Raw genomic sequence first — 27,805 nt, 5'->3', positions numbered from 1 at the left:
GGGCACTGATGGGCTGCATTGGTGGGCACTGATAGGCTGCACTGGTGGGCACTGATAGGCATAGTTAAGGCGGCACTAATAGGCACAGATAAGGCGGCACCGATGGGCACAGATAAGGCGGCACTGATGGGCAAAGATGGGCACAGATAAGATGGCACGGATGGGTGGCACGGATAAGTGGCACGGATGGGTGGCACGGATGGGCACTGATAGGTACCACAGATAGATGGGACTGATGGGCACTGATAGGTGGCACTGATAGGTGGCTCTGATAGGTGGCACTGCTGGGCACTGATGGGCGGCACTGCTGGGCACTGATGGGCGGCACTGCTGGGCACTGATGGGCGGCACTGGGGTGCAGCACCTGAGGCAGATTTTGGGTGGCACTGTGGGTGGCACTGCTGGGTGGCACTGTGGGTGGCACTGTGGGCACTGCTGGGTGGCACTGTGGGCACTGCTGGGTGGCACTGTGGGCACTATGGGCACTGCTGGGTGGCACTGACAGGGGGGCACTTACTTTATTCAGGATGGCACTGCGGGTGGCAGGTGGGCACTGGCAGGGGGCAGGTGTCCTTTTATATTGCTGGCCGTGATCGGGACTGATGTCCCGAACACGGCCGCCGGCGATCGGCTTTTTTTTTTTCTCCTCGCGCTGTCAGCGCGAGGAGGAATACTAGCCGATTACCGGCTCCGTTTTATCACATGATCAGCTGTCATTGGCTGACAGCTGATCACGTGATAAGGGGTCAGGATCGACCCCTTACACGGATCGGTGATCAGGCGAGTCTCACGGACTCGCCGATCACAGAGCGCGCCGCGCGCGCCCCTCAGGGGGCGCGCAGGCCGCTCGTAACCGGGACTACGTCAATAGACGTAGTCCCGAAAATGTGGGTCCGCGCTATTGCCGTCATTTTGCAATAGCGCGGATCCCAAGTGGTTAATATACCTTGAAATCAATTTTGATATATTGATAAAATACAATTTAAGCCCTCGCTATCTCATATTTAAAAAAATATAAATACATATACTGCCACCTGGATTAGAACCCTTATCTCCACCTATATAACCTTGCTGCTCTAACCACCATACTAACCCTTAGCTGATTGACTTTGCTTTTATGTTTAAAGCGGGAGTCCACCGGGACTCCACGTGTTTTTTTTTTTTTTAAAAGCCAGCAGCTACAAATACTGCAGCTGCTGACTTTTAAAATAGTGACACTTACCTGTCCAGCGCGCCCGCGATGTCGGCACCCGAAGCCAATCTCTCGATCGTCTCTTGGGTATGGGAATCAGGAAGTGGAGCCTTTTGGCTTCATTTCCTGGTTCCCTACTGCGCATGCGCGAGTCGCGCTGCGCAATAAGGATGGTCCCCACTGCCTCTGGGATCTGTGTGTTTCCCAGCAGGCAGCGGGGGACTTTCTACGCCCCTTTCCGCAGAGAGCTATCCCGGAAGTGGGTGCAGATACCTGTACTGTACAGGTACCTGCACCCCCTTCCCCCCTGAAAGATTCCAGTTGTGGCGCCGGAGGGGGGGAGGGTTCCGATGAGCGGAAGGTCCACTTTAGGGTGGACCTCCGCTTTAATATGAGGTTAATTGTTGGTGAAGTAACTCTGTTAATTCAGACAAGTAATTGCCATTATCAATCCGTTATGACAATAAAACACATTGTCCTGCTGCCTTCTAGCCATTCACAATTCCCTCATGTAGGAACAATAGTGCAATGTTTCCTACAAGTTGGGGTGCGGAGCTGTGCTGGCCATTGTGTTTTGTTATCTATGGAAGCTGTGTCTCCCCCACTCACACCCACCGTACCAGGCCACGTGCCCTCAACGCGCGGCCCCCCCACCCCAAAGCACCTTGTCCCCATGTTGATGAGGACAAGCCTGGCCGTTGGTTGTCGGGGTCTGCGGGCGGGGGGCTTATCGGAATCCGGGAGCCCCCTTTAATAAGGGGGCCCCTGGATACCGGCCTCCCACCCTATGTGAATGAGTATGGGGTACAATGTACCCCACCCATTCACCTGTTAAATAAAGTACAAAAAAACACAGCACACAAGGGTTAAAATAGTTTATTGCACAGCTCCGGGGGTCTTCCGTCTTCGGGGGTCTTCTCGCCGGACTCCTCCACTATCTTCTTCTAGCTCTTTTACTAGCGGAGGAGCCTGGCTTTCTTCCTCGCCGCCACCCTCTTCTTCCGACTTCGGGGGTCTTGTCCCCATCTTCGGTTCTTCTGCCGGGCCACCGCGCCTTCTTCTAGCCCTTTTACAGGTGGTGGCCTGGTCTTCTGTCGCCGCCTTCTGTTCTTCTCTTCAGATGTTACCTCGTCGCGCCCTCCACTCACAATGGCTCCGACGCGACACGCGGCAACTTATATAGGGACATCACCGGATGATGTCCCCGCCCATTATGGTGTCACAGTCCCAGAGGATGCTGGGACTGTGACATCATAATAGGCGGGGACATCATCCGGTGATGTCCCTATATAAGTCGCCGCGCGTTGCGTCGGAGCCATTGTGAGCGGAGGACGTGACAAGGCAACATCTGAAGAGAAGAAGAGAAGAGCCGAAGGCGGCGACAGCGGAGACAGAAGACCGGGCCACCACCTGTAAGAGCTAGACGAAGGCGCGGTGGCCCGGCAGAAGAACCGAAGAGGGGGACAAGACCCCCGAAGTCGGAAGAAGAGGGCGGCGGCGAGGAAGAAAGCCAGGCTCCTCTGCTAGTAAAAGAGCTAGAAGAAGATAGCGGAGGAGTCCGGCGAGAAGACCCCCGAAGACGGAAGACCCCCGGAGCTGTGCAATAAACTATTTTAACCCTTGTGTGCTGTGTTTTTTTGTACTTTATTTTACAGGTGAATGGGTGGGGTACATTGTACCCCATACTCATTCACATAGGGTGGGGGGCGGTATCCAGGGCCCCCCTTATTAAAGGGGGCTCCCGGGTTCCGATAAGCCCCCCCCCGCAGACCCCGACAACCAACGGCCAGGGTTGTCGGGAAGAGGCCCTTGTCCTCATCAACATGGGGACAAGGTGCTTTGGGGTGGGGGGGCCACGCGGCCAAGGCACCCCCCCATGTTGAGGGCACGCGGCCTGGTACGGCTCAGGAGGGGGGGGCGCTCGCTCGTCCCCCCTTTCCTGGCCGGCCGGGTAGCGTGCTCGGACAAGGGTCTGATGTGGACCTGGGGGGACCCCCACGCCGATTTTTTCGGCGTTGGGGTACCCCTTTAAGTCCATACCAGGTGACGGGGCCAGCGACGCATCCTTTGCGGGCCCCGGCTACCTGGAGACATGCTCAAAATGAGTAGACTTTTCTCCGGGTGGGAAAAGTCCGTTCATTTGAAAAGTACGGCGGACTGGCATATGCACGGCCGGATTGTCCGCCGAAATGCAAGTCCGGCGGGAAGATTGGAGTGCAAAACTACTTTCTAAGTCCGCCGTACTTTCGGGTCAAAAAAGTCCGCCGGAGGCTACACACGGGGGGATTGTCCGGCGGACTTTTCTACCCGATTGTTTGATCGTGTGTACGCGGCATAACAAGTATTAGAGAATAATGAAGCCTCTCCAAAATGTTTTACTGAGGAGGAACCCTTGGAATCAGCTTTTATCATCAGCCCATTATGCTAGGTGTGAGGATCATACTATTGGCCAATAATGATGGGCTGAGGAGTGTTTGGATCATAGTCCCAACCCACCTGACCAATCCTGCCAATAAGACCTCACTGCACACCGCCAATCATAGGCAGTGAGGCATTTCCTGGCCAGCAGCTGCACATATACACGCTTCCTATGATTGGCGGTGTGCAGTGATGGCTTTCTGCCGGGATTGGTCAGGTGGGTAGAGACTACGATCCGAACATGTCTCAGCCCATCATTATTGGCCATTAAGTGTCCATGCAAAAACACTATGGGGGTTATTTACAAAAGGCAAATCCACTTTGTACTGGAAGTGCAGTCACTCTAATCTAAGGGGTAGATCTTAAATGAGTGGAAGCTCTGCTGATTTTATCATCCAATCATGCGCAAGCTAAAATGCTGTTTTTTATTTTCTTTGCATGTCCCCCTCAGATCTAGAGTGACTTTACTTCCAAGTACACTCTCAGTGCATTTTCAAGTGCACTTGCATGCAAAGTGGATTTTCCTTTAGTAAATAACCTCCTATATAATCTCACTTCTTTGTGTGTCAGAAATTCCCACTGAAAAAGTCCAATGAAGCCCACACACAATCGGAATTTCTGACAACACAGTCCAATCGCACATTTTCCGTCTGAAAGTCCGACCATGTGTACATGGCATAAGTCTCTATGGCTATTATCTTTATACTATGTATGTCTTCACATCACTGTGCAATGTTACTATTTTGAAAATCAATAAAAATCTTTGAAAGTAAAAAAAAATGAATGCATGCAGGCAGCTGTAGTGCAAGGCAGCCTAGCTGGCTGCAAGAGGTCAAAGTGGGTTAGCAAGTGTATATATTCACTTTCCAGCCTATCTGATAAGTATACGTTGATATGTTTATGTGTACATATGTTCAGAGTTGTCTGGCCTCAATCATTGTCTCCAGCACCATTTCGGAGAAGCCTGCTGTCCTGATAGGATAGCAAATCTCGGGTGGATACTTTATATAAGAAAGCCCAGCCATGTTTAGTTCAGTTCACGTGTGTGCATAGACAGGGGTAGAGAATACGCTTGTCAGGGAGAGTTAGGGTCGGATCACACTAGGACGACTTGTCAGGCGACTTAGCCGCCTGACAAGTAGCGTCCCGCTCTGTACAATGGAACCGTTCTAATCGGAGCGACACAAGTCGCTCCGACTTAGAAAAAGGTTCCTGTATGACTTCGGGGGCAACTTGCATTGACTTCTATACAGAAGTCGTTTTGCAAGTCGCCGCAGTGGTCGCGTCTGGGTCGCCTGGAGCAGTCGCGCTGTAAGTCGTGCTGCCTTAGTGTGAACCGACCCTTAGGAGAAGATAGGGAGAGTGTTCCAACTTATGAGGGATAGCTCCTACGGAGTCCTGCATCAGCAATCCTGGTCGGATAAAAAACTCCCCATTGCAGATAATAAAAACGGTGTCCTCGCTGTGAGGGTGGGACAAGCGGATCGGAATAGGAGCCTCTGCAGATACGCATCATGTGCTTGGGGTTATACTGTGCTAGTCAGTGGAAAGTGCCTATAGTGCTGACGAATACAATTACTGCTTACATCAGAAGTGACTGTGCTGTGTATCTGTGCCTCCATGCTTGGAGTGAAACTACGTGCCTTACTGCTGTAATTCCCCGCTTACATGCAGTCACCATATCCACACCTCCCAACTTTTTGAGATGGGAGCGAGAGGCACCTATTAGCAAAAGCAGGGCTTTTTTTCAGTGGGAATGTGGGGAACGCAGTTCCGGCACCTCCAGCACTGAATGTATGTAATAGCATGGGGTGTGGGGTGTGCTGGAGGGTCTATTGATGTTGGCTGTTGGGGGATCTATTGTCACTGGTGGGGATCTGATTTTGTGTGAGGGTCTATTGTTGCTGGGGGGGGGGGTTCTATGTTGCTGTAAGGGATCTAGGTAGCATGGGGAGGTCTATTTTTACTGGTTGCTGGAGGATCTATTAAGGTTGCTTGGGTGGATATTTTGTTACTGGGTGTGATATTTTGTTGTGGGTAGTTCACTGTTGCCGCAGGAAATCTATTGTTGTTGGGCTGGAGTCCATTGTTGTGTGGGGATCTATTTTACTGCTTTTTTTTTATCATCATACAAATGATTTAGCACCACAAAATGATACTTGGTTCTGTATTCTCTAAACGGGGCAGTACTGGTAGGTGGGTAGGGGGTGGAATCAAGGGACGGTGGTCAGAGATGGGTATTGGGCAGAGACAAGGGGTGACGGGGAGGAGTTCCTGCACCTATTCTCTGAGAAAAAATGCTCTGAGCAAAAGTATGAAGGCCTAGGACACCCCCCTGCCATGCCCGTTTTAAGGAGAAGTATACAAAAATTATTAGTTAAACCCACAAGTGCTTTTTTTTTTACACCTACTATTCCTTTATACTGGCTTTTGGCATTTATAAATGCAGCAATTTAGAAATCAGATAAAAGGTTTAGCACAGGGAAACACTATTTTGAAAGATAAATAGTGCATTTTATATATAGCTATATAGATCAGACCAAAATGGGGGACAAATGAGGAGGAAATAGGGACAGAGAGACTTTGTTCCAAATCAGGGACAGTTGGGAGCTATGTCATATCTAAGAACTAATAAACTGCAACATATTTTATTCTTTGGACGTTTAGATACACTTTATTAGTGATGCGTCTTTCGGCATCCAAAAGCTGCAGTACAGGAAATTCAGAAATCTCACCTAAGACCCATGTCTCTGACCACATGAATATGTTTTGTGTTCATATTCTTCCTGTGGTCACTTCCTCTACATGTGTGGATTAGTCTGTATAACATACCAAGTTAGACAACCCAGACTTCACACTGGCAGCACTCAGGATGGCATCATATTCTCCATGGATGTTCGCTCTCATCTTATTATTCCCAGGTACGTATTCCATCTCTCATGACAACACAGGAGCACAACTGGGAGCAAAGGAAGAGCATTGTCACCCTTTAACAGGAAGTAGATAAACAAGGACTTTTGACGGGATCACCAGGAATTTTTTAATTAAAGCTGCAGATTTGGAAAGACAGAAAATGTTTTTTTATACATTACATACTAAATTACATTAGCATGTTAAAGCGTATAGGTAATATAGTGTTTGGGTTTACATAAAATTTAAGGGCCACGTGCAGTCCAGTGCATTTTTTTTCTGTATCAAAAACGCATGGAAAGTAGGTTATATGGTTTTCAATGGCATAGTTCACACCAGTGCTTGCAGTTCCAGTGCATTCCAGTTCCAGAAACAAAAAGTAGAACATGCTGCATTTTTTTCTGCACTAGAACGCTGTAAAACGCATCAAAACGCACCGGAATTTACTGCAACACACTTATGGTTAAGAAAAAAGGGGGAGGGGAAGCACTGGACTGCATCAAAAATGCACTGGAACGCATCAAAAATGCGCATGCAGAAAAGCACCTGCTCGCCTTGACTCCAGCGATGCAGCGTGTCTGAGCTCCCCGTCCAGCTGCTGACAAGTTTGAGCAGGCTGGGTTCTGGGTTTTAATTGTCAGCAGCCTTTACGCATGGGTGGGAGGCCAGTCATATTCGGCACTGCTGAATATGTACAGTGAGCTGCTCGTGCGTGGCTCATGGTACAAGGAACAAGCAGTTTGATTGGATCAATCTGATTGCACCAATTAATCTACAATCTGATTGTACTAATCCAGTTGGATCAATTGTATGTATAGTGTATGGTGGGGGGAGGGCGGTGTATGTATGTATGTATGTATAGTGTATGGTGGGGGAGGGGTGTATGTCAGTATAGTGTATTGTGGGGGGAGGGGGTATATGTCTGTATGTCAGTATAGTGTATTGTGGTGGGAGGGGGGTGTATGTATGTATGTCTGTATAGTGTATGGTGGGGGAGGGGGTGTATGTATGTATAGTGTATGGTGGGGGGAGGGGGGTATATATGTATAGTGTTTGGTGGGGGGAGGGGGTTGTATGTATGTATGGTGGGGGGAGGGGGTGTATGCATGTATAGTGTATGGTGGGGGGAGGGGGGTGTATGTATGTATAGTGTATGGTGGGGGGAGGGGGGTGTATGTATGTATAGTGTATGGTGGGGGAGGGGTGTATATATGTATAGTGTATGGTGGGGGAGGGAGGGTGTAAGTATGTATAGTATATGGTGGGGGGAGGGGGTGTATGTATGTATAGTGTATGGTGGGGGGAGGGGGTGTATGTATGTATAGTGTATGGTGGGGGGGAGGGGGGTGTATGCATGTATAGTGTATGGTGGGGGGAGGGGGGTGGGGTGTATGCAAGTATAGTGTATGGTGGGGGGAGGGGGGGTGTATGCATGTATAGTGTATGGTGGGGGGAGGGGGGGGGGGGGTGTATGCATGTATAGTGTATGGTGGGGGGAGGGGGGTGTATGCATGTATAGAGTATGGTGGGGGGAGGGGGGTGTATGCATGTATAGTGTATGGTGGGGGGAGGGGGGGTGTATGTATGTATAGTGTATGGTGGGGGAGGGGAGACTATGTATGTATAGTGAATGGTGGGGGGAGGGGGTGTATGTATGTATAGTGTATGGTGGGGGGAGGGGGGTGTATGCATGTATAGTGTATGGTGGGGGGAGGGGGGGTGTATGTATGTATAGTGTATGGTGGGGGAGGGGAGTGTATGTATGTATAGTGTATGGTGGGGGGAGGGGGGTGTATGTATGTATAGTGTATGGTGGGGGGAGAGGGGGTGTGTATGTATAGTGTATGGTGGGGGAGGGGGGGTGTGTATGTATAGTGTACGGTGACCAGACGTCCTGGATTTCTGGGGACAGTCCCCGGACTGAGGGCATGGTCCCCGTACCCCATCTGTCCCCGCTTTTGTCCATGCTTTTGCAACGCAGATCCTGGGCAGGCAGTTTCCCAGTGGACAGGGGCTGCACTGGCTGTGAGAGGAGCCAGGTATGTGTTCGCTACTGCAGTAGTACTCACAAAGCAGCTGAAGAGGAGGAGCTGGAGTGTCTCCAGCCTGACTGTGTGCTACTTGTAGCCGCCCATTTGTCAGCTAGTATAACCGGTGTTCTGCCGTATAGTGTCCGCCCATCAAATTGTGTCCAGGCCGTACTACGCATGCGCAGTACGGAGCAGACGAAGCTTCGGAAAATCTCCGAAGCTGAACAGCGCCTGCGCCGTGAGTCGAGGTGGTAGCCCCACCATCCAAGCGGACATAGGGTTGTGAATATTAGAGGGCCCCTCGCGGGCGAGCTTCGCTCGCCACGCTTCGGGCTCGGCCTCGCTGCGCTCGCCTCTTTTTTATTCTTACTCTATGTCCACTTGGATAGTGGGGATAGAACCTGGACTCACAGCGCAAGCGCCGTTCATCCTCGGCAATTTTCGGAATCTGTGTTGCTGTGTACTGCGCATGCGCAGCGGATACTATCGGATGGAGGACGTTATTTGACAAGACACCGGTCGTGATCCCAGGGACACATGACCGCCCCCTCTCCCAGCATCCCGCCCCTCTTCTCCTACCTTTGCTGCCTCCTCCAATCACTCTCCCGCCAGTGGCAATACATAGGGGAGAGAACAGAGCTCAGCGTTCCTACCCCTCCATCCTGTACTGAAAAGAATTATGGGAGTTGTAGTCCAGAGGGGCGGGATTGCCTGGAGCTACAGAGTGTAATGGCCACACGCACAAGAAGGAGGTGAGTTTCTGTTATAACATTTTAATAATTAATTTTTCTCCTTCACTGGTGGGCACTGATGAGGTGGCACTGACAGGTGGCAATGATGGGCACTGACAGGCAGTGGCACTGATAGGCGGCACTGATAGGTACTCATGCAGTGGCACTAACAGGCGGCACTTATAGGCACTAACAGGCCATGTCACTAATAGGCGGCGCTGATAGGCAGTGGCTCTGATAGGTTGCACTGACAGGCAGTGGCACTAATGGGCACTCATCCGGTGGCACTAACAAGTGGCACTGACAGGCAGTGGCACTGATAGGTGGCACGGATGTGCACTCATGCAATGGCACTGACAGACGGCACTGATGGGCACTGACAGGAGGCAGCAATGATAGGTGGCACTGATGGACACACATGTGGTGGCACTAATAGGTGGCACTGATGGGCACTCATGCGGTGGCACTGACAGGCGGTAAAATCATTCAATAAACACATACCACATACCCTTCATATATAATTTATATACTTATAAAATAGTTAACTATTAGCCAATATATATATATATATATATATATATATATATATATATATATCTTTAGGGGATTGCGCCTCCCACTCACTATTTATACTACCCCCTTCTCAATAGAGTATGCTTAATAATACTTATATTCACTAAATAATCACTGTGCCCCCCATATTATCCAAAATATATACCGTATATACTCGAGTATAAGCCGAGATTTTCAGCCTCTTTTTTGAGGCTGAAAGTGCCCCCCTCAGCTTATACTCGAGTCATCGCTGTCTGCCTGCTCGATCAGCGTATCGAGCAGACAGACAGCGGCCATTCTAACATTCAAACGCCGCGCCTCCGCCTCCGCCTTCGCCTGTGATAGGCGGAACACTGAATTTCCCAGCAGCCTGTGTTCCGCCTATCACGGGCATCGTCTCATCCTCGTACTACGGACGAGGATGAGACGATGCCCGTGATAGGCGGAACACAGGCTGCTGGGAAATTGAGTGTTCCGCCTATCACGGACATCCGATAGGCGGAACAGCAGTCAGTGGGAAATTGAGTGTTCCGCCTATCACCGACGGAGGCGCGGCTTTTGAATCCTAGAATGGCCGCCGACGAAGAGCTGAAGGACGGAGGCTCGGCTCGGGACGGGACGGGCCGGGCCGGGACGGGACGGGCCGGGCCGGGACAGGACGCAGGCTGGACGGGACGCAGGCTGGACGGGACGCAGGCTGGACGGGATGCAGGCTGGACGGACACAGGCTGGACGGACACAGGCAGGCTGGACACAGGTAGGCTGCACGGACACACACACACACACACACACACACACACACACACACACACACACACACGGATGCATGGACACACACACACACACACACACACACACACACACGGATGCATGGACACACACACACACACACACGGATGCATGGACACACACACAGGGATGGATGGACCCACAGGGATGGACGGACACACAGGGATGGACAGGCATGTCTCACCCTCGGCTTATACACGAGTCAATAATTTTTTCCAGTTTTTTGGGGGTAAATTGGGGGCCTCGGCTTATATTCGGGTCGGCCTATACTCGAGTATATACGGTACACAAGACATTCATTTATAGTTGCAAAAAATATAGCATCCTTATTGTGCGATATTTTAATTTGATTGCTCCAACTGTGCCGTCTTAATCACCAATCATCTTCTAATCAAAAGTCCACTTGTGTCCACTAAAATAACCAAAACTGTGCCACCGTCACCAAGTAGAATGGCCACTCACCAGATGTCCCCAAGCCTTCGGTTCATTCAACGGATAACCAATCCACAATGCATTCCTCCCGTTAGCAATTCCTCAACGTCCATATATTCATACAAAATTAAATGGAACCAATATAGTGTAAAATCATTTTGACTTTAATGGAAAAATCAATAAAAAACGTATTGCACTCACATTTCAATGTGTCTATTGGCCGACACCAAGCCTTTCCAGCAATGAGAAAACCGTTCTAAAATCTGGGAAGCCACGGGTGTTCCGCAGGTGGTGTTAGTCTCCCTCCATTGGGCAGATCTGTTCCTGGCTTCTATTCAAGAACCGTATGTCTCCCACAACTCCTACGCGTTTCGCATTTGAGCGTCATCAGGAAGCTTATTATGATTATAAGCATCCTCTGGGACTGTGACATCATAATGGGCGGGGACATCATCCGGGATGTCCCTATATAAGTTGGCGCGCGCTGCGTCCCTGCCATTGTGAGCGGAGGCAGCGACGAGGCAACATCTGAAGAGAAGAACAGAAGACGGCGACAGCGGCGACAGAAGACCGGGCCACCGCCTGTAAAAGAGCTATAAGAAGGTGCGGTGGCCCAGCAAGAAGAACCGAAGAGGGGGACAAGACCCCCGAAGTCAGAAGAAGAGGGCGGCGGCGGCGAAGAAGGAAGCCGGGCTCCTCCGCTAGTAAAAGAGCTAGCAGAAGATAGTGGAGGAGTCCGGCGAGAAGACCCCCAAAGACGGACAGAAGACCCCCGGAGCTGTGCAATAAACTATTTTAACCCTTGTGTGTTGTATTTTTTTTTACTTTTTTTCACAGGTGAATGGGTAGGGGTACATTGTACCCCATACTCATTCACATAGGGTGGGGGGCCGGTTTATTGAAGGGGGCTCCTGGATTCCGATAAGCCCCCCACCCACAGACCCCGACAACCAACGGCCAGGGTTGTCGGGAAGAGGCCCTTGTCCTCATCAACATGGGGACAAGGTGCTTTGGGGTGGGGGGGCCGCGCGGCCCCCCCTTCCCCAATGCGCCCCCCCCATGTTGAGGGCACGAAGCCTGGTACGGCTCAGGGGGGGGGCGCTCGCTCGTCCCCATCCCCTTTTCTGGCCGGCCGGGTAGCGTGCTCGGATAAGGGTCTGATATGGACCTGGGGGGACCCCACGCCGATTTTTCGCGTAGGGATTCCCCTTTAAGTCCATACCAGGTGACGGGGCCAGCGACGCCTCCTTCGCTGGCCCCGGCTACCTGGAGACGCGCTCAAAATGAGCGGACTTTCCTCCGCGTGTGTGGGCGAGTCCATTCATTTCAAAAGTACGGCGGATAGTCCGGCGGACTTAGTACGCCGTATTAGTCCGCTGAAAAAGTGCCGTGTGTGGGCAAGTAGCTCGTTCGGGAAGTCTGGCGGACAGTCCAGCGGGAAGTCCGCCAGACTAAGTCCGCCGGATAGTTGGCTACGTGTGTATGTGGCATTAGATGTGTCAGTACAGAGGCTCCATAGAAAAAATAACATGTAATAGTCTGGAGTAAAGAAGTCATATCGTATGGGGGCGGGATTCCTGGGACAGGAAGCAGAGTACAGGTGGGAAATGTTTCGCACGCGGACAATGACTGCTGTCATTGGCAGAAAACAGGTTTTTCTGACTGGAGTTACAGAATGATTTATATATTGATTTATCTTTGCAGGTGTATTGGTGTCAGGAGAACCAGAAATCTGGACTGTAGAAGGTCATACATTGACTCTACACTGCACATATTCTGTTACTGATAATGGAAGAACCTCCATGTGCTGGGGAAGAGGTGACTGTACAGCTGTATTTAAGACCTATTGTGATAATGGAATCATCAAGACTGATGGCAGAAAAGTGACTAAAAAGACATCTAATAGATACCAAATACTGGGAGACATTGAGCGAGGGGACGTGTCCCTGACCATCACTAATGTGACAAAGGAAGATGAAGGAATATACTGCTGCAGAATGGAGATCTCTGGATGGTTCAATGACAAGAAGAACATTTACACTGTGAAGGTTCAAGAAAGTAAGTACAATGCTTCTATAAATAACTAACTAATGGAAACTAATCTGTCCAACATCAACTCCAATAAATCTGCTGTCATATCTGCAGACAACCCCGGAGTAACCAACATTATGTTTGTATGTCTTTAACCGCTTCAGCCCAAGCCTCTTTTAAAATAATTTTATTTATTTTTTTTGCTAGAAAATTACTTAGAACCCCCAAACATTATGTTTATTTTTTTCTAACAACCTAGAGAACAAAATGGCGGTTGTTACAATACTTTTTGTCACACCGTATTTGTGCAGCGGTCTTACAAATGCACTTTTTTGGGAAAAAATACACAAAAATACATTTTTTAATTAAAAAATAAAACAGTAAAGTTAGCCCAATTTTTTTTATATTGTGAAAGATAATGTTATGCCGAGTAAATTGATACCCAACATGTTACGTTTCAAAATTGCGCCCGCTCGTGGAATGGCGACAAACCTTTACCCTTAGAAAATCTCCATAGGCCATGTTTAAGCCGTCTACTTCTGATAGGACGTTCAGGAACATCCATCAGAAGGAGCGGGATCCCGATGCGCCCGTGTCACCCGGACACGGCGCATCTCAGATCAGCAGGAGGGCTCTCTGATTGGCCCTCCTGATCACATGACGGCCGTGTCCAATCACGGCCGTCATGTGATGTAAACAAACAGCCGGTTGCTAGGCAATCGGCTCCTCCTCTCCTCACACAGAAGTCATCGCTGAGGAGAGGAGAGCAGATCGCTGCAGCCGGCTGATGATCAGTGAATATGAGCTGTTTTTTACAGCTTTTTACACACTGATCACCAGTCTAGTGTAATACACAACACACCACACAGTGTAAGCACAGTCCCCACATATGTCCCCATAACACACATGTCCCCAAAACATACATGTCCCCAAATAATAAAAACACATGTCCCTAATAATAAAAACATGTCCCCAAATATGTCCCACTAAAATCACATGTCCCAATGTTTATCTGCACACATATGTACGTGATCATTTGCGTACATATGTCCGTGATCACACAAACCAATTATTATACACTTAACGGAATTTTTTTTACCAAAAACATGTAGCAGAATACATTTTGGCTTAAATTTATGACAAAATTAGATTTTATTGGATTTCTTTTAAAATAGAAAAATGAAAATATAGATTTTTTTCCAAATTTCCGCTTTTTTGCGCTTATATCTCAAAAAAACAAAAACGGAGTTCTTAATAAATACCACCAAAATAAAGCTCTATTTGTGCGAACAAAATGATAACAATTTCATTTGGGTACAGTGTAGCATGACCGCGCAATTGTCACTGAAAGCGCTAGAGCGATGAAAGCTGAAAATTGGGCTGGGAAGGAAGGGGGCGAAAGTGCCCTGTATTGTAGTGGTTAAAAATGTCTACAGGTTACCGGTTTTGAGTTACAGAGGAGTCTAGGGCTGGAATTATTGCTCTTGCTTTAATGATCATGGAGATACCACACATGTGTGGGCGCTACTCACGTATGCGTTCGCTTCTGCGTGCAAGCTCGGCAGAACGGGGCGCTTTAAAAACAATTTTATTTTATTTTATTATTTTACTTTTAGTTTTTTATTTTGACACTTTTTTTTTCAATTTTTGGGTCACTTTTATTCCTATTACAAGAAATGTAGAAATCCCTTGTAATAGAAAAAAGGACCTCTTTAATATGAGATCTGGGTGTCAAAAAGACCTCAGCTCTCATATTTACACTAAAATGCAGTAAAAAAAATTTTTTTAAAAGAATTCTCCTTTTTTTTTAAGCGCTTGACATCGCGTTTGACATCGCTTCTGTCCTCCCATGCCATGGAGCCGAGCGTGGGCCATCTTCCCCCTCAGTCGGTAGCCAGGCATCCACGGGAGAGGATGTGATTGCCTCTGCAGCTACAAGCGGCGGGAAGGGGGGCACCTCTCCCACCGCCGATAAAAGTGATCTTGCGGCGAATCTGCTGCAGAGACCACTTTTATCTTAAAGAGAAATGCACTCCGTTTCTGAAAATACTGTGGTTATGGCAGCTAGCGTCAAAGTACCGATCTACGGGTGCGGCGATTTGCGTCAAGTGGTTAAAGAGTAACTGCAGTCTGCTCACATAATTTGTAATAAAAACATCTTTGCCATTCTGAAGCTTCCCTCCAACTACTTTGCATATAAATAAATAAATATATATATATATATATATATATATGTATATTTTACTGCGATTCTGTATTTGCCAAATATGCTGCAGAAATCTCCCTCCACTGAGTCTGGCTGCAACCATTTTAACTCTGGCAGCTGAAGCTGCTGCCTGTTCACTTCCTGGATTTACAGAGACACACCTCTAGCTCTGCAGCTCTCATTGACCCTCTTATGACTCATCCTCCCTTCATTCCTGGCAAACTCTCAGAGAGTGAGAGAGAAAGCTCTGAATTATGGCATAAGCCTAAGCTTTTTACCAGACAAGAAACAAGAAGTGGGCTGTATAAGGTATTACTGGCAGAAAAAAAGGTTTACTATCCAAAGTTAAAACAACAAGGCAGAAGATTTCATAGATGGAAAGTTGAAAAAATGACTAAAGGTCCACTTTAACTTGTCCTACGATTTAAGTTACTCACACGTTTTTCATACGTATGCGATGCAGGAAACAAAGCAAATCCTGCATGTTTCCCGCACCACATTGCAATGGCGTCCATGCGATCTGCTGCGGGTGTCAATGTTATCTTAACACCCCAAAACAGATTGCAAAATGCGATGCGATTCAGGAGTAGGGGAAGAAAAGGGGCCTGAATGATTTTGGTGCGGATGCAATGTGATTTTAGCCATACAAAATGTATGGCTGAAATCGTACCACACAGACATTGCATGTGATGTGCACAGGAATGCGGTGTAATTCCTGCAGTGTCTACATCGCACAGGTGTGAACCCAGGCTAAAACTTGTACTCGGCCTAACATACACTATATACAATACACTCAGGAACAACAGTTTAGAATCAATTCTTTAAAATTAATTTAAAACCAAGCACAATATGTTTAGGCTTCATGCACAGGAGACGCTGGTGCAAACTCTGCTGGACACATGTTTTTAAAAGCTGAAACCGGCGTTTGGAAATTCCAGTTTTGCCGCAATTTCACCACCATTTAGCGGTGTTTTACCGCGTTTGCGTCTAGACGCATTTAGATAAGCTAACATCATAGACCCTCCCCAAGCTCAAAAAACAGTATTAACTATTTCAGCAATTTTGTGAGACCAGAGTGAGTAGCAGCAGCTGTGAGAGCAGCAGTGTACTTGTATTTAGCGTGTCACTTGCCACGGCACCTGCCACAAGTTGTGGGCTGTCCACTTGCCACGTGACTTGCCACATCACTGCCACAAGTTGTGGATTGTCTACTTGCCACGTCACTTGCCACATCACCTGCCACATCACTTGCCACATCTCTTGCCATGTCACTTGCCACGTCACCTGCCACAAGTTGTGGATTGTCCACTTGCCACGTCACCTGCCACATCACCTGCCACAAGTTGTGGATTGTCCACTTGCCACGTCACCTGCCACGTCACTTGCCACAAGTTGTGGATTGTCCACTTGCCATGTCACCTGCCAGGTCACTTTCCACGTCACCTGCCACAAGTTGTGGATTGTCCGCTTGCCATGTCACTTGCCACGTCACCTGCCACGTCACTTGCCACAAGTTGTGGATTGTCCACTTGCCACGTCACCTGCCACATCACCTGCCACAAGTTGTGGATTGTCCACTTGCCACGTCACCTGCCAGGTCACTTGCCACGTCACCGGCCACGTCACCTGCCACAAGTTGTGGATTGTCTACATGCCACGTCACTTGCCACTTCACCTGCCACGTCACTTGCCACAAGTTGTGGATTGTCCACTTGCCACGTCACTTGCCACCTGCCATGTCACTTGCCACAAGTTGTGGATTGTCCATTTGCCACGTCACTTGCCACCTGCCATGTCACTTACCACAAGTTGTGGATTGTCCACTTGCCACATCACCTCCCACATCACCTGCCACAAGTTGTGGATTGTCCACTTGCCACCTGCCATGTCACTTGCCACAGGTTGTGGACTGTCCACTTGCCACCTGCCATGTCACTTGCCACAAGTTGTGTATTGTCCACTTGCAATTGTAAGACGCTGGTGCAAACTCTGCTGGACACATGTTTTTAAAAGCTGAAACCGGCGTTTGGAAATTCCAGTTTTGCCGCAATTTCACCACCATTTAGCGGTGTTTTACCGCGTTTGCGTCTAGACGCATTTAGATAAGCTAACATCATAGACCCTCCCCAAGCTCAAAAAACAGTATTAACTATTTCAGCAATTTTGTGAGACCAGAGTGAGTAGCAGCAGCTGTGAGAGCAGCAGTGTACTTGTATTTAGCGTGTCACTTGCCACGGCACCTGCCACAAGTTGTGGACTGTCCACTTGCCACGTGACTTGCCACATCACTGCCACAAGTTGTGGATTGTCTACTTGCCACGTCACTTGCCACATCACCTGCCACATCACTTGCCACATCTCTTGCCATGTCACTTGCCACGTCACCTGCCACAAGTTGTGGATTGTCCACTTGCCACGTCACCTGCCACATCACCTGCCACAAGTTGTGGATTGTCCACTTGCCACGTCACCTGCCACGTCACTTGCCACAAGTTGTGGATTGTCCACTTGCCATGTCACCTGCCAGGTCACTTTCCACGTCACCTGCCACAAGTTGTGGATTGTCCGCTTGCCATGTCACTTGCCACGTCACCTGCCACGTCACTTGCCACAAGTTGTGGATTGTCCACTTGCCACGTCACCTGCCACATCACCTGCCACAAGTTGTGGATTGTCCACTTGCCACGTCACCTGCCAGGTCACTTGCCACGTCACCGGCCATGTCACCTGCCACAAGTTGTGGATTGTCTACATGCCACGTCACTTGCCACTTCACCTGCCACGTCACTTGCCACAAGTTGTGGATTGTCCACTTGCCACGTCACTTGCCACCTGCCATGTCACTTGCCACAAGTTGTGGATTGTCCATTTGCCACGTCACTTGCCACCTGCCATGTCACTTACCACAAGTTGTGGATTGTCCACTTGCCACATCACCTCCCACATCACCTGCCACAAGTTGTGGATTGTCCACTTGCCACCTGCCATGTCACTTGCCACAGGTTGTGGACTGTCCACTTGCCACCTGCCATGTCACTTGCCACAAGTTGTGTATTGTCCACTTGCAATTGTAATTGTTTAAAATATTTTTTTAATGGTTTTTCATCATTTGCAATCATTTTTGAGATTTTTAATGTAAAAAAAAAGGTCACCTTTAAAAGCGCTTATAAACTAAACGCGGTAGCAGCGTTTTGCCACATTTTGCGTCTGAAACGTGGAAAACTTTTGCGTCTGAACCCATTTTTTTGCTCCCGGAAAAACGAGGTTAAACGCAACTGCATAAAAACAGCAAAAAACAAGACTGTGTACATGGACACATAGGATAACATTGAATGAGTTCAGGGGCAGTTGAAAAAAGTGTCCAGCTGCCTCTGAACACGCGTTTAACAGCGTCTCGTGTGCATGAGGCCTTATGGTGACTCCATTCGTTTTATTTTTTTGTATATTTTTTTTCGGCATTATTTACACCTGGTGATTCTGCCAGTGACACACTTCCTATATAGGCTGACAATGCATACTCACTGTACTGTATTTACGAAGCAGCAGGTTTATCACCCTCAGACAGGAAGTGTTTTATAACTACAGAGCGCCTTCCCTCTCCTCCTCCTCTTTATAATATAGGGGGAGGTGTTCTGTAGTCCACATAGCGATCTGGGAATCGTTACAACTAAAAATGGTGAAGTAGGTGTAGTGAGCAAAGGAAGTTGTCAGTTCACTGAATTTCTGGCAGGATCAAAATGTAGACGGGGCCTCCGCCAGGGTACCCAGACAGGGAGTAATTACACACAGTTTTTAGTGCACTGAATTTACTTGTATTGATATGTACAGGTTGTCTGTTATGAAATATAAACCGTTCTGTGGGTACGAATATAAATAATGCAGAAAATGTAATATCGGTTTTGTCTGATTTTTTAATTGGTACTGCAGGAGGACAATGTCCGTGTACTGTATGTTGAACCATTGAATCACTGTATAAGGAGACCTCACATCTCTATTGCGGACACTGGGAAGCAGTCCACACTGAAGGAGTTCTCCTTAAGGCTGGGTTCACACTGCTGCGGGGGGAGATCCGGATGTGATTCGCACCGCAAATCACATCCGATCTCTGTAGCGATGCGAGTACAGCCATACAGATAGTATGGCTGAATTCGTATCGCTCCCGCAGCAAACTCGCACGGGACCCTTTTTTTGGTCCGCAACAGAATCGGATCGCATGGGGGTTCACACCATGCGATCCGATTCCTGTGCGAGTCGGCAGATCGCACTGCGATATGCAGACGGATCTGTGAACAGTGTGAACTGCCGGCGGGAGTAATGCGATGCGGGAAAACGCCGCGGATTCGCGGCGTTCCCGCATCGCAGCGGTGTGAACCCGGCCTAAACTGTCCACTGCGGATGAGACGAACACCCCCCGGTTCCGTTTGCAGTAGAACATGCGAACAGGCAACAAAATTGTTCAAACACATAAACACCGTTAAAGTCTAGGGGACATGAACGTGAAAAAACAAAAGTGCTAATTTTAAAGGCTTATATGCAAGTTATTGCCATAAAAAGTGTTAAAAAAAGGGGGGAAAAGTTGCGCTAAGGACCCTGGACTATTCTAAATAAAACAAAACCAGTAAACAACTAAATTATGCCGAAAGTAAAAACCCAAATGTGCAAACGAACTGTATGAAAAGGGGCTGCCACTACCTAATATAATCACCTAAAAGGTGAAGGACAAAAATAAATGCTAGGGTGGTAGTTACGGCGCTCACCTGTTAATGATTGAACTTGCGGCAAACCCGCCTGATTATTTAAAGTAAAAAATAAATAAAAAATATACTTCAAACAACACCTTTTTGGTGCATTAAAGAGGAAGTAAACCCTGATGGGTTTACTTCCTCTTTTTTTCCCTGCAAAGGTAAAGCATAATGGACTACTATGCATCGCATAGTAGCTCATTATGTGTCACTTACCTGACACAGGAGCCAGCGAAGTCGCCGCTGATCCCTGTAGTCCGCCGCGTCCATCTTGCTGGTGGCGTCTCGCAGCTCCGACCAATGACAGCGGCGCAACCGCGATGACGTCACTCCCGCGCATGCGCACGGGAGTCGCGCCTCGCAGCTCCGTTGCTGTCATACGGCGAAGCCGCGATGACGTCACTCCCGCGCATGCGCACGGGAGTCGACAAATTTGGCAAATCCATTCTTGGATTTGCCGCATTTAGTGCGCCTGCGCGCCGCTGTCTACGGCGCATGCGCCGTAGACAGCGGTGCCCATTTTCGGGCAAATATCTCCTAAACCATATAGGTTTAGGAGATATTGCTTGGACCTACAGGTAAGCCTTAATCTAGGCTTACCTATAGGTCCAAGTTGTTTGGAAGGGTTTACTTCCTCTTTAAGTGCTATGTTAGGAGTTCCTCTCCCAAAAAAACAAACAACAAATGATAAAATAATGAAATAGATGTGTATATCACTGCCACTATAAGATATGCAAAGTGCAAAAAATACTCAAACAAACCACTTGTTACAATATTAAAGTGCTTATGTGAATATATAAATATGCAAATAAAACCCCTTATTACAATACTAAAGTGCTGATATGAATTTGTGCAAACCGTACAGTAAAAAGTGCTACGTGCTTAATAAAGTGCCATAATACCAAAATTGGCTAAATAAAAAAGTGTCACGTGCTATTAGGGTTGCCACCGAACACAAATCCAGTCTTTTTTGTTCATAAAATTGCTAAATAGAGGCATGCGATTTTTTAAAATCGCTAAATGGAAATATGCGATTAATTCCACATTTGTAGTTGATATAAAACCACTCCAAAAGAACAATAGAAAGTTCTTCACAAAGAAAGTGCCAATGTGCTTCTGTATTGATGAATTTCTGGATAGCAACCGGTGCGACTTCCGTGTGTAAGAAAAATGACCGCACTCACCAGCTCCCTTTCCCCCTAATGGGTTAATGTGCCTTCACAGTGTGAGCCCCTGTGCCGCTCTGCAGAGCTGATCCGGTTGGCATCCAGTAATATTCAGTAGTTTTTCCTCATTAGAAGCAGAAAAGGGCAGACATAGTGTAATCCCGTTTAAAATTTCGTTTTATTAAATGCATGAAAAAGTTACTCACATGGTAAAAGGTAAAACTAGCGTCTCTTGTTAAGCCAGGTCACAGTGTGTTTAAAATAATGACACTTACCCGCCCAGCGTGCCCGCGATGTCGGCACCAGAAGCCAATCTCTCAATCGTCTCTCGGGTGCTGCCGCCACCATCTTGGGTATGGGAATCAGGAAGTGGAGCCTTTCGGGTTCATTTCCCGGTTCCCTACTGCGCATGCGCGAGTCGCGCTGCGCAATAAGGATGGTCCCCGCTGTCTCTGGGATCCGTGTGTTTCCCAGCAGGCAGCGGGGGACCTTCGGAAAGGGGCGTAGATTCTGCGGAAAGGGGCGTACCTTCTGTAGAATCTACGCCGGAATTGGGTATAGATACCTGTACTGTACAGGTACCTGCACCCCCCTCCCCCCTGAAAGGTGCCAATTGTGGCGCCGGAGGGGGGGAGGGTTCCAATGAGTGGAAGGTCCACTTTAGGGTGGAAATACGCTTTAAAGTAAAACAATAAAAATTAAATATTCCTTTAAATATCGTGCTTGGGGGCATCCTTAGTATGCCTGTGGAGCAACTATTCGTCCCCATGTTTGCTGTAATGTATTGTCGGATCCTAGCAATATAGATAAAAAAAAAAAAAAAAAAAAAAATTGTGTATATGTCGCCCCCATAATTCATACCAGGCCCTTCAGGTCTGGTATGGATATGAAGGGGAACCCCGCACCCAAATGTTTAAAAGAATGGTGTGGGGGTCCCCCAGGCCCTATATACTCTGAACAGCAGTATATATACTATATGGCCTGCCCTATATACTCTGCAGAAAATTGGGTCGTAAGGTGTTGGAGGTAACAGAACACTGTAAGTCCTCACAGTTACTCTTGTTGGGAGCAGGAACAAGCCCTGCTGTGAAATATTATATCAAGAATTGTAATTACATGCCCCTGAAACAGGGGCAGAAAAATTGGCCTTTGGTGGTGCAACTTTTGACACTTTTTTGAGACCATTGACACTTATACAATGATCAGTGTTATAAAAATGCACTGATTACTGTGTAAATGGCACTGGCAGGGAAGGGGTTAACACTAGGGGGCGATAAAGGGGTTAAATGTGTGTTCCCTCAGCATGTTCTAACTGTGTGGGGATGTGTGTGACTAGGAGAGGAGCCATATAGTTTTTCCTTCTTGATAGGAAGAAACAATATGGCTCCTCTCCTCTGACCGCACATGGATTTGTGTGTTTACTCGTGCACGCGCCCTCTGTTGGCTGAAAACGGGTAGGACGTACCCGTATGGGATTTCAGCCAGGAGAGCTATTGTGCCGCAGTATATCTGCGTGACACAGTGGGCAAGTGGTTAAAGGGACTAGAACCCAAATATTGGTGCTATATAGCACTAGGGATGAGCCCGATGTTTGACACAAACGTAAGTTCGTGTTGAACATCGGGTTTTCACCGAACAGCGAACATTATGCGGTGTTCGCGGCAAATTTGAAATCCACGGAACACCGCTAAAGTCTATGGAACATTAACATGAAAAACCAAAAGCAAAAGTGCTCATTCTAAAGGCTTATATGCAATTTATTGCCATAAAAAGTGTTTGGGAACCGGGTCCTGCCCCAGGGGACATGTATCAATGTAAAAAAAAGTTTTAAAAACTGCCTTTTTTTTCGGGAGCAGTGATTTTAATCATGCTTATAGTGAAACAATAAAAATCAAGTATGCCTGTAAAGTGGCGCAGTTTCCCATGTTTAGAGAAAAACATATACAGGTCCTTCTCAAAAAATTAGCATATTGTGATAAAGTTCATTATTTTCTGTAATGTACTGATAAACATTAGACTTTCATATATTTTAGATTCATTACACACAACTGAAGTAGTTCAAGCCTTTTCTTGTTTTAATATTGATGATTTTGGCATACAGCTCATGAAAACCCAAAATTCCTATCTCAAAAAATTAGCATATCATGAAAAGGTTCTCTAAACAAGCTATTAACCTAATCATCTGAATCAACTAATTAACTCTAAACACCTGCAAAAGATTCCTGAGGCTTTTAAAAACTCCGAGCCTGGTTCATTACTCAAAACCGCAATCATGGGTAAGACTGCCGACCTGACTGCTGTCCAGAAGGCCATCATTGACACCCTCAAGCAAGAGGGTAAGACACAGAAAGAAATTTCTGAACGAATAGGCTGTTCCCAGAGTGCTGTATCAAGGCACCTCAGTGGGAAGTCTGTGGGAAGGAAAAAGTGTGGCAGAAAACGCTGCACAACGAGAAGAGGTGACCGGACCCTGAAGAAGATTGTGGAGAAGGACCGATTCCAGACCTTGGAGGACCTGCAGAAGCAGTGGACTGAGTCTGAAGTAGAAACATCCAGAGCCACCGTGAACAGGCGTGTGCAGGAAATGGGCTACAGGTGCCGCATTCCCCAGGTCAAGCCACTTTTGAACCAGAAACAGCGGCAGAAGCGCCTGACCTGGGCTACAGAGAAGCAGCACTGGACTGTTGCTCAGTGGTCCAAAGTACTTTTTTCGGATGAAAGCAAATTTTGCATGTCATTCAGAAATCAAGGTGCCAGAGTCTGGAGGAAGACTGGGGAGAGGGAAATGCCAAAATGCCTGAGGTCCAGTGTCAAGTACCCACAGTCAGTGATGGTCTGGGGTGCCATGTCAGCTGCTGGTGTTGGTCCTCTGTGTTTTATCAAGGGCAGGGTCAATGCAGCTAGCTATCAGGAGATTTTGAACCACTTCATGCTTCCATCTGCTGAAAAGCTTTATGGAGATGAAGATTTCATTTTTCAGCACGACCTGGCACCTGCTCACAGTGCCAAAACCACTGGTAAATGGTTTACTGACCATGGTATTACTGTGCTCAATTGGCCTGCCAACTCTCCTGACCTGAACCCCATAGAGAATCTGTGGGATATTGGGAAGAGAAAGTTGAGAGACGCAAGACCCAACACTCTGGATGAGCTTAAGGCCGCTATCGAAGCATCCTGGGCCTCCATAACACCTCAGCAGTGCCACAGGCTGGTTGCCTCCATGCCACGCCGCATTGAAGCAGTCATTTCTGCAAAAGGATTCCCGACCAAGTATTGAGTGCATAACTGAACATAATTATTTGAAGGTTGACTTTTTTTGTATTAAAAACACTTTTCTTTTATTGGTCGGATGAAATATGCTAATTTTTTGAGATAGGATTTTTGGGTTTTCAGGAGCTGTATGCCAAAATCATCAATATTAAAACAAGAAAAGGCTTGAACTACTTCAGTTGTGTGTAATGAATCTAAAATATATGAAAGTCTAATGTTTATCAGTACATTACAGAAAATAATGAACTTTATCACAATATGCTAATTTTTTGAGAAGGACCTGTAATACTCATGGTTGGCCTGTTGTGGGAGGAGGCCTGGAGCTCGAGTACTTTCTACGACAAAAGGAATACAAATGACCTGAGGGATCTGGACATACACTGACCTACCAGATTCCTACACTGACATATCTGACCACTACACTAACAGCCCTTTACACTGACAGCGCGTCAGCGGTAAAGCGCTGCTAGTTTTAGAGCTTTTCGCTAGCGGCCATGTAGAGGATTAAAATCGTCCGCAAAGAGCCGCTGTCAAGGCACTTTGGTGGCGCTGCCCATTGATTTCAATGGGTAGGGGCACTTTAGGAGCAGTGTACACACCGCTCCTAAAGCGCCCCAAAGATGCTGCTTGCAGGACTTTTTTTTAACTGCACAACTCACTGCAGATGAGACATTTTTCAGGTGATATTTTTAGCGCTAAAGCGCCTGAAAAATGCCTCCAGTGTGAAAGGGGTCTTACCTACCAGATTCCTACACTGACTTACCTGTCCACTACACTGACCTACTTGACCACTACACAGACAAACCTGATCATTACACTGGCCGCTACACTGACCTACCTGATTCGTACACTGACCTACCTGACCACTACACTAACCTACCTGATTCCTATAATAACCATTGCACTGACCTACCTGATTCCTACAATGACCACTACACTGACCTACCTGTCCACTACACTGAGCTACCTGTCTACCTGGGCATCAGCGGTAAAGTGGTGCTATTCGGCCGCTAGCAGGGTGGTTTTAACCCCCCACTAGCAGCCGAAAAGGGGTTAAATCCGCCCGCCAAACGCCACTGGAGCACCGTTTTGCCAGCAGTATTGCAGCGCTGCCCCATTGCTTTTAATGGGGAGCAGCGGTGGAGGAGCAGTGAGTTCACCGCTCAAAAGAAGCTGCTGGCAGGACTTTTTCTGACGCTCTGCCAGCGCACCGCTCCAGTGTGAAAGCCCTTGGGCTTTCACACTGGAGACAATGGAGCAGCTGTTTTAGGGCGTTGCTCCAGTGTGAAAGGGGTCTTGCACTGACCTGCCTGATTCCTGCACTTACCACTACACTGACCTACCTGACCACTACACTAACGTACCTGATTCCGATACCGACCATTGCACTGGCCTACCTGATTCCTACAATGACCACTACACTGACCTACCCATCCACTACACTAACCTACCCATCCACTACACTGACCTACCTATCAACTACACTGAACTACCTGATTCCTACACATTGACCACTACACTAACCTACCTGATTCCTACACTGACCACTACACTGGCTTACCTCTCCGCTACACTGACCTACCTGATTCCTGCACCAACCTACCTGTCCACTACACTGACCCTTACACTGACCTACCTAATTCACCTGGCCACTGCACTGACCTACCTGTCCACTGCACTGACCTACCTGTCCATTGCACTGACCTACCTGATTCCTACACTGACCTACCTGACCACTACACTAACCTACCTGATTCCTACACTGTCCACTACACTGACCAACCTGACCACTACACTGACGTGTCTGATTCCTACACCAACATACCTGACCACTACACTAACCTACCTGATTCTTATACTGAGCATTACACTGACCTGATTCCTACACCGACCTACCGACCTACCTAACCACTATATTAACCTACCTGATTCCTATACTGACCATTACACTGACCTGATTCCTACCCCCTCCATTGGGGGGGCGTTTAAAATCCTGAGCTCTGAGGGACAGTGCTGGGGGGGGTCACTAACTCTCGCTTGCTGTCACCTGTTAGTCAATGCCTACTTGGTTCCCCCTGCCTGAATGCAGGAGAGGGGAGGAGAGAGGGGGGTGTGAGAGGGAGGTGAAAGAGAGAGAGAGAGAGAGGGGGTGGCAGAGGAAAGTGAGAGAGAATGGGGGGTGAGAGAGAGAGGGGGTGGGGGAGAGAGGGGTTGGGGGAGAGAGAGAGGTGAAAGAGAGGAAAGAGAGGGGGGCAAGAGAGAGACACCTACAATTCCGAGAGAGACACCTACAATTCCTCTGCTCATGGTGCCCAAAGCATTTTGTCTTAATTCTGGAATGTCTGTGACCGTTTGTTTCAGGGCATGTTCAAAATAGGGCATGATTTTGTGGGTGTGGTCAGCATGGTCAAATCTATCCAATCAGATTGGTGCAATCAAATCGTTCCAATCAGATGATGTAATCAAATTGGTCCAATCAAATCAATCTAAGCCCACGTACACACGGTCTGAGATTTCCGCAACCAAATCCGTCAGATTGTGCCTGTCGGATTTTGTCCGTCGGATCTTGTCCGAAACTGTTGCATACACACGGTCGGGTGATGACGTAATTTCGTTACGATGGGACTACGTTCAAGCTAATAGCCAATAGCTTTGATGTAGGAATTTGATCTGAGCATGCGTGGCACTTGGTCCGATCAAAATTCTCTACACATGATCGGATTACGTCCGACCGGCCCAGTTGGTCGGGAAATATTTCCAACATGTTGGAAAATTGGGTCCGACGGAGATTCGGACGGAATCAATCCGATGCATACCACACACAGTCGGATTATCTGACAACACAGTCCGGTAAGACGCATTCCGACGGATTCTCCGACCGTGTGTACGCGGCATAATCTGATTGGTGCACTCAAACTGGTGAAATCATCTCGGTACAATCGGATTGGCCCAAACAAATCAGTCCAATAAAATCTGTGCAATCAAACTGGTCTAGTAAAATCAAAATGATTTAATTAGATTGGTGCAATCAAATTGGTCCAATCAGATTGGTATAATCAAATCAGTCCATTTAAATCTGTCCAATTAAATCTGTCTAATCAAATTGGTCCAAATAAATATATCCAATCAGATTGGTGAAATTAAATTGGTCCAATCAAAATAGCCCAATCAGATTGGTGCAATCAAATTGGTTCAATAAGATCTGTGCAGTTAAATAGGTCCAATCAAATTGGTCCAATCAAACCGACTCAGGTTATTGCTATCAAATTGGTGCAATCAAATCTGTCTATTCATATTGGTCCAATCATATTGCTGCAAACAATTGGTCCAATCAAA

At 47.6% G+C, this 27,805-nt stretch overlaps 1 protein-coding gene across 1 annotated transcript in view; it reads left to right on the top strand.

The window, feature by feature from the left end:
• Window positions 1–6,446: 6,446 nt before the first annotated feature.
• LOC143960201 (uncharacterized) overlaps window positions 6,447–27,805 on the top strand; it is a 71,572-nt gene continuing 50,213 nt past the window's right edge. Inside the window, exons 1-2 of the mRNA XM_077468525.1 lie at window positions 6,447–6,531; window positions 12,759–13,112. Coding sequence (XP_077324651.1) covers window positions 6,483–6,531; window positions 12,759–13,112 — 403 coding nt within the window. The 5' untranslated portion in view covers window positions 6,447–6,482. The remainder of the gene's footprint in view (window positions 6,532–12,758; window positions 13,113–27,805) is intronic.

This window comes from Lithobates pipiens, unplaced genomic scaffold, assembly GCF_037356315.1.
Source record: "Lithobates pipiens isolate NorthernLeopardFrog02 unplaced genomic scaffold, aLitPip1_a1.2 Scaffold_8, whole genome shotgun sequence".
Classification (NCBI taxonomy): domain Eukaryota; kingdom Metazoa; phylum Chordata; class Amphibia; order Anura; family Ranidae; genus Lithobates; species Lithobates pipiens.
The sequence above is the reverse complement of the archived record's forward strand: the minus strand, read 5'-3'. Positions and strand labels throughout refer to the sequence as shown.